The sequence below is a fragment of the Drosophila santomea genome, chromosome 2R, assembly GCF_016746245.2.
Source record: "Drosophila santomea strain STO CAGO 1482 chromosome 2R, Prin_Dsan_1.1, whole genome shotgun sequence".
In the NCBI taxonomy this organism is placed as follows: Eukaryota; Metazoa; Arthropoda; class Insecta; order Diptera; family Drosophilidae; genus Drosophila; species Drosophila santomea.
Window position 1 is genome coordinate 3,016,059 of NC_053017.2, and position 7,857 is coordinate 3,023,915.

Here is a 7,857-nt window from a genome sequence, read left to right on the forward strand (position 1 = left end):
GTTGTTTGAATTAAACTAGACGTTGATCTACTTACACAAATTATCTCCACTAAACACCATGCTTACAAAGAATTTGGTACTTAATAGTTGGCACAATATACTGTGGCGATATCATTCTGATTTCCAATGTATCTTTAATATGCCACATGAGTCCCATTAAATTCCTTTATTGCAGTCAGTCTGAAAAGAGACACCCACAACACCCAAACAAAAATTTTAACTTGGAGAGTCAAACGTACAACTATTTATTGATTTTCCTTTGAGCTGCATATCGTCCACTGATTCTGAATCATTTTGAAAGCCTTATTCAACAAGATCAAGTGCAACCTCGACTTTGTTCTGCTCGTCGTAGAGAAAACATCGTTTGAATTCTATTCTGAATACTGCCTTTATTGCGTTTGTATAACTAAAGCGAGTAATCTGCTGGGGAGGGGAAAGGGTGAGGTCTTGCAGGAAATACAAGGGATGTTGCGGTGCGTGGCAGGGGGGAAGCGAACTGGTTTGATTAAAAATAATATCACAAAAACTAAAATACAATTCGTATACATAGTTAGTAACTATTATTCACCATATATCATAGATATAAATTATCCCGAAGAGAGACTGTAAAAGTGATTGTTTGGACAATATGAAATGATTCACATTCTGCATATATTGCCCTCTTCTTAGGTTTAACTCTTAGGTTAGAGATTCAAAGTTCTTAGTAATTGTTGAGACTCGAACTGCTAATATACATTGCTTTTTATATTGTTTAATATGTGTATGAATATACCATTTTAAAATTGATTCCGTATACATGCGTTGCTGTGGCTATATATTTATGTAAATATCGGTAATCTTTAGACTTATGGAAGGAAAGTGCCATTGGCTCGTATTTACATTCATTTAATGCATTTTTTTTATATGGGGGCTACATGTGCATCGCTAAGAGTTGCACGCAACCATTAATTGGTTCTATCATTGAGGTTATCGTTTAAGTGTAAGGATTTACGTATACTGCGTTGCTTTTGTTTTGTTATTGCTTAGAAGAACCAATTGAGCTGGTTAGGTATCTTTCAAGATTTAAACAGTTTTGATTTTTGGCACCCTTTTTGTTTTTATTCATTGTGACAAGGAGCAGCGGATAAATAAATAAGTAATGGTTGGCTTGTTCCCTGAGTGCACTCAAATCCGATTCAAATGCACTCGAAAACGAAGTCCATTTTTGCCACTCACACTCAGTGGTGGCACTCACACTCTTGCTCTATACACACCCACTGCGCTATGCCTGTCTCTCTCGCCACCATCAAATCCCACTTTGACGAACTCGTGTCGTCGCCTCTCGTCACTCGGCCACTATGGCCATCCCTGTCCAACTCGCTTTGATGGACAGCAGTTCGTCAAAGTGGTGGTAATTGAATTTCCAGCTTACTATAGTCCTCTCTCGCTCGTGCTTCAGACTGCGACTGTCCGATTGGGAAACAATAAGGAGCAGACCAGCATCGCTGTGACGTCACTGACGAAGGGGAACAACTTCTCAAGAGAGAGGATCTGGAGAAATGCTCTGGTTAATTCAGCAAAAGTAGGGGAAATCATAAAGAGACTGTGTGCAGCGCCAAAGCGCAGAGAGAGACAGTGAGAACATCTGTAGTTTGGAGTTTAAAGAGCGGACAAAAGAGCGAGAGCTGTGCAGATCAGAATCATGATCCGAAATCGATGCAGTTTTCTGCTAATGTTATGTTAACACACATTGACGAAAGAATCATCGATTTTTATGAATAAAAACCATACTTGGTGTACGTTATTCAGTTTAAAGTAGTTTGGACTTTTGATTTTATATGACCGTTACACAGCCAGCTTCGTAAAGCAAACAATTCAAATTTAGCCTTAATTCAAGAGATTCTGATTATAAAATATAGCTTACGCGTCTGTAATCTGTAACCGAATTTGTTTAATCCGAGCCCAGAACCTTTCGCTTTAGTTCGTCCCCAAGACTTTCGCTAGTAGAATCTCCTTCTCTTTTCATTGGCGACGTAACTTCTTTACAAGTTCTCCGATGCCCAAATGCATCCAGAGTTCTGCGAAATTCCGACAGCTTCTGCTCGTGTCTAGGCGTTTTTAGAGGACAGCTGTTTGGCCAGCTCCGTGTATTTGAGGAACTTAGACTGAGGACTCTCGTCATAGGGATTAATGGTGGGAGAGGGAAGGGGCTGCTGAGATCCTGTCGCCGGACTTCTGGAAGCTGATCTCCTGGGTGAGGCCGAGGGCATCGACTTAGGGCTCTGAACAGAGGGAGACTTGAGTCTGGGAGAGTCCTCGCCCGCGTCTTTCACAAAGTGCACCTTGGAGAGATGGTGGCGGTAGGCGCCCTTCGATGCAAAAGGAGTATCACAGTAGGAGCACTTAATGAGAGACGAATCGCCGCCGGAGCCACCATTACTGGCACTCAGGACGGCCTCGTTGCTGGCCCAGCTGAAGGCCACTATATCGCTTCCGTTCGCTGAGGGAAGTGTTGTAGATGCGGTGGAGGATCCTGCGGACGATCCGCACCGGGGGCCAGTGCCTGGGGGATCCGTTGTCTCGCACAGTTTCTGCAGCGCAGCCAGGGGATGGGACTTTGGCTTCTGGGCGGAGACGCTACTGCTGCTGCTGCTGTGGTTCTTGTTGTTGTTAAAGCAATTCCCTGGAAGAAGGATGAGTTCAGCACATTTAATAGAATTTTATTTTAATTAATTATAATTATAAGGTTATAAGCCAATCAATTTTCTGCCTATTGCAGGATATAAAAAATTTAATTTTATTAAAAAGGGACTAATACCTTTTTCCTAATTAAGCGTTACCCTTTTATAACAAAAAGCTAAAATAAACGATTATTTTCCCTTACCCGAGTTGTTGTTGCTGCTGTTCTCCACTCCATTGAGCTGATCAAACATGGAGTTCAAGGCCAGTAGGCTGCCACTATCTGTGTGAGATCTTTCAGTCTGCGGCGCAGGAGATTCGCTTATAGATCGAGGACTCTCCCGACTCGCTTCAATGTTGAACTCCTTCTTTACTTGGATCTGCTGCCGGGGGCTGCAGCCCTCTCGATCGCCCCCCACCGAATGTTCCGCCTCTGGTGGCTCAGCTTTGATAGTGGAAGGTGGAGGAGGAGGCGGCGGAGCAGGAGTATCTGGACTTATGCGGGGTGTGGCCTGCTGTCTGTCGGGGGTGTAGGAAGATTCCACCCTACTGGCTGAGCTCGATTCGCTGGCACTGCGGTCTCGCGAGGCGAATGAAGATCGGAGCTGGTGCATCGCCTGGGCTTCCATTAGAGGCTTGGTGTAGTCACTGCTGTCCTCGATTCCCAAGCGCTTCAGGATGCTGGCCCCCAGCGGAGTTCCAGCTTCGGAATAGCCACCTAGTGTCATGGTTCTGCTTGTTCTCGATTCAAAGCTCTTCTCTATGAGCTGCTCCAATGCATTTAGGACTGATGGCGATTTTTCACCTCCTAGTCCTACACTCGGACTTGGCTGGCGCTCTACTCCCACGTTAGATCGACGGGGAGGTATTGGAATACTTTCGCCCAGACACTTTCGTATGTGCTCGACAAACAACGCAGTTTCAATCTTACTGCCACACTTTTCACAGGTAATTTTGGTGGCAGCAGCAAAGTCCCTCAGGGGCTTTAGCGCCGAGTCCAGACTGCAATTCGAGCCGGATCGCTCTAGCTCAAGAAGCTTCCTCACCGGCAAGGACTTCTTGCGTTTCTCGTTGCGATTTTGCCTTCCCCTTTTCGGATTGCCAGTGCCAGCAGCTGGTGGAGAATCAGACGGAGCCGGTGACTCCTTGTAGTGCGATTTTTGGGCCATGTGGCTGCTTAACTCCTTTAGGCTACCGAAGGCCTGATCACAAACTTTACACGTGAGCACGGCACTCACTGATGGAGCCGTGCCATTCGCCGAAGGGGAAGCAGCTGTGGATGCTGATGGAACTCCAGGGTTTGCCGGCCTTTCACGTTCATCGCCCGACTTCCAGGAAATGATCTGCTCCTGCGAGATGATATTCGTGTAGTGCTGCGTCTCCTGCATGTGGCTGGTCATCTCGGCCAGAGACCGAAAGCTTTGTCCACACCACATGCACTTAAGTATCTGGCGGGTTTGCTCTGCGCCCTTTCCGAGCCAAACATCCTGACCCCTCACCAGTTTTCTGGGAAGGGGCATAGTTTCCTTAATAAGCATATTTAACTCTGATTTTGAGGAGTTTGAAGAGCTCGAGGTGGAGCTGCTGCTGCTGGAACAGGCCGAGTTGGAGGCTGAAGTGGCCAACCTTGTGGGAGGAGCAGCAGTCGGAGGACCGACATCTCCGGTTGGTAACGGCGAAGGTATCTGAACACCGCATTTCTGAGTCTCCTTCATGTGGGCAGTTAAGTTAGCCAAAGTTGAAAAGCTTTGCTTGCACCACACACACTTAAACACATCCTTAGCAGTATCAGCACCTTTGTTTAGCCAATGAGACTGCCACGCGCTGTGCCGGCCACCGGAGTTGGAACCGCCTCCCCCAGGCACTACTGCTCCTAGAGAGGATGTGGCGCCTGAACTTCGGGCAACTGCTGGTGGTGTTTCCAATCGGCTCATCTCACTCATCTTCTCTAGCGCCTTGCTGGCCTCACTGGGTGCCAACTTAGAGTATCCCAAGCCGCAAGTCTTAGCCGCTACAGCCGCCAAGTATGGGTTCATGGGCGGCATCCAGCTGCCAGGTGGTAGAGGGGACTTGTATTCTGCCGATATACTTCTTGGAATCTTCCTGGCAGGCGGAGAGTCCGATCCTTGCCTTTTCCCTGTGCTTACAGATAGATCTAAAGGACCATTATCGCCCTGGCCATCTTGCTCGGGCTCTTGGTCCTGTTCCTGTTCCTGATCCTCTTCCTGACCATCGTCCCCGTCGCTCGTAGTCCGCTTTCTGCTAAAATCCAGGGCCGGTGACTCCCCCTTCACTTGCCCCGCCGCCTGCTGCGTTGCATGTTGGACCAGGGAAGCTGCTGCCGCCAAAGGATTCGTTAGCAGCAGGTGATTTTGTTGGGCAGCGGCTAGGTAAGCGGCCATGGCGGCGGATTGGGGCGGTAGCAGAGAAACTGCAGCTGCAGGAGGAAGGGTCGCCGTCAGGGGAAGTCCCACCGAGCTCGGGGAGATAGCAGTGCAGGTTTGCGCGAGGGTGGGCGTCGCTGCTGGGGTCAAAAGATCGTTGGTCGAACAATGCGACTCATTCGATGGACATCGCACATCGCCCGTTCCAGCTACCGCTCCAGCTGAGGTGTTGGACTCCCGAGACTGGCATCGCGGACTAGTTAGCTCACTAAAATAAAAATTCGAAGGTGATGGTAGTTAGGATCGAGGCATGTGACATGCAAATAAATTTATACATTTTCTCTATCTAAAAAGACGTTCTTATAGCTCTTAAAAGGTAGGCCATCAAAACAGCACCAGTGCTACTACCAATATGGTAGCATTATGAACATGCCTGTAATATCTGCGACTTGCAAACAAGCATTCCACTGTGGTGCTGAAGAACTATATTTTATTGACTTTTTTATTATTTGTTGATATGCCAAGAGGCAAAAACAAGCCGCATCCGAGCCGTTGAGAAAATGAAAACTCCGAAACTACCGAAGAAACCCTTTTCAACTCGTATTTTTTTAGCTTTTCAGTTTTGCTCTTAACTAAACACAAACCGAGCAAACTGAAATTCCACACTAATAAACCGGCAAGATTCTGCATTCATAACAAACATTTAAGCATGTAACACAAACTCGTTTAAAAATCTTGGTAATAGGCTAATTGGAATTGAATTGGTTTAGCACACAACTTTTGGTTTTCAACGATGTATTTGAAATAGAGGGCTCTAAACGGCTCCAAACGGAAATTGTGGATGAGGTCCTCGGAAAACCCTGTATCGAATCGCGATTGGCTTGGAACATCAAATCGGAGGACCGCTCACCTTGCACTCAGCGCCTGGCGATAGATTTCCAGCATGACGGCCTCGTGCAGCATCATTTTCGGGAATACTGGGGACCCCGGCTCGCTTTCCAAAGTTTTGATTATTGGACTGCCTGGCGATACTTCTGCCTTCCGTCCGGCTGCTCATCGATGGCGGCGTATTCGTTTCACGGCGGCCCAGTGCGATTTTATTTTCGTTCACTGAATAAATTCCTCGGCGAGCATACGTGTGTTTGTGTGACGCTTTCGTGTTGAACTTCTATCAAAAACACACACGTCAAATAAATCAAATGTCACAATGACTCGTGAGCCGAAGGGGGTGGGGTGGCGGGGACTGAGAAGCGGAGGACCACGACGATTCGATGACGATGACGAACGGATGTACATATGTGAGCGTGCGTTTGTGGATTGCAGACGTATTTTATTGCTGTTGCGGTCAAACTGCCGCCAATTTCACTTCCTTCTGTTTCCTCTTCTCACTTTTCACACACAACAGCTGTGCGTGTGCCGCGGGTGCTCGGCAGTGCTATTAATTTAGTGATTTATTGCTGGCTTGCCACAATAATTTCACTTATTTATTCGCCTACACTTGGATTATCGAGGTCTGTTAATTCCGTGAACACTATTTTCTGCACTCGCAATTTAGACGCAAGTCGAGCGATGACCGAGTCGACCGTAACTGCTGCACCACCCACCATTCAAAGGCGACATGACTTCGAACTTGCCGCTGAGAAAGCCGTTAGATGAGTCTCCAGCTCAACCGAGGTCGAAACTAAAACATTCGACCGAAATATCTTTTTGACAATCGGAACGTTGAGAGCTGACAGCGGGCTGCGGCCGAGAGCGACAGCAGCAGAGCGTGAGCAGCCCAACTGAGTAGAGCGAGAGAAATAGACAGTTTCCCCATTAAAATGATATATAAAAGAGCGGATGTGAGATGGAACGAGAGTGGCGCTCGCTCTCACGCTCGCTCCAACCGACGCCTGCGCATTTTGGTCGTGCACCTTTGTTTTGATTTATAGCGGCGGTTCTCGCTCACCTCTGCTGCACTGAGAGCGGGGAATTGCAGTATTGCAGGGAGAGCGAGCGGGCGACAGCGGTGTGTGACAGGTGTTTGTGTGTGGGGGGGCGGCCGGTCCGACCCATGTGTGAGCGCTTGTGGGCCCCCGCATTTGCATGTATTGCAGCTGGTCAAACGCTGACTGCTCTGCCGGCGTTGACGTCGCTGCCGCTTAAATCAAGGTTATTTATTGAAATTGAAAATGAAGCAATGCGTCGGAGAAGGGCGAGATAAAGAGAGAGAGAGAGAAAGAGGGAGGTTTGTTAAAGTTAAAGAGTTTCCATTTATTTGCAGCACTTGAAAGGAATTCATTTTTGTGCTGTTTTTTCCTAGAATGGTTTACTTGCTTCTGCCTTCGTATGGTCATCTCCTGCTGGCAATGTCACTTAGGGAACAATTGTTGCATGCATATCTCAAAAGGATTCCTGCAAGCTCAGTGGGTAGGTGGCAGAATGGATTCACTTCGGTCTCTGAAATCTTTCTGAGTTCTGCACCATCGTTTCCTTTTAAGTTGTTCCCGTTTTTCCTACACTGTTATTATTTTCCAATACTTTTGCGCAGACGGCCATTACGCACCCTTATTAGTTTTGCGGTTCCACTTTGGTGTATCACACTGGTCAAATAAGCGAATAAGACGACAGAGCCTGTTACAGATTTCAATCATATCAATTTAGTGTTATTAATGTTTTTAGAAGAATCCCAATTATTTAAAATTAAAACAAGAGTTAACGATAGAGTCGAGTTGCCCGACTATCTGATACCCGTTACTTAGCTAGTGAAAGTCCGAAGGAGAAATTTCAGCACTGACAGTTTTTTGCGGTTTGTTGGCCTTACAGTGGGCGTGGC

At 47.1% G+C, this 7,857-nt stretch overlaps 1 protein-coding gene across 3 annotated transcripts; it reads right to left on the reverse strand.

Annotated features, from left to right (window-relative positions):
* Positions 1-369: 369 nt before the first annotated feature.
* On the reverse strand, positions 370-6,728 carry LOC120445726 (protein tiptop). 3 transcript variants are annotated; one of them, XR_005615779.2, is made up of 4 exons: positions 5,953-6,728; positions 2,864-5,310; positions 1,904-2,662; positions 370-1,512 (listed from the first exon to the last, which is right to left on the reverse strand). XR_005615779.2 is itself a non-coding variant. In XM_039626294.2 (3 exons), the coding sequence occupies exons 1-3, from the start codon at positions 6,006-6,008 to the stop codon at positions 2,088-2,090; spliced, it is 3,078 nt and encodes a 1,025-aa protein (XP_039482228.1). In that variant the 5' UTR covers positions 6,009-6,728; the 3' UTR covers positions 1,784-2,087. The 3 variants fall into 3 exon arrangements, 1 of the variants encoding a protein (XP_039482228.1); XR_005615778.2 differs by having other exon boundaries at positions 370-1,530; XM_039626294.2 differs by lacking the exon at positions 370-1,512 and having other exon boundaries at positions 1,784-2,662.
* Between the last annotated feature and the right edge of the window lie 1,129 nt (positions 6,729-7,857).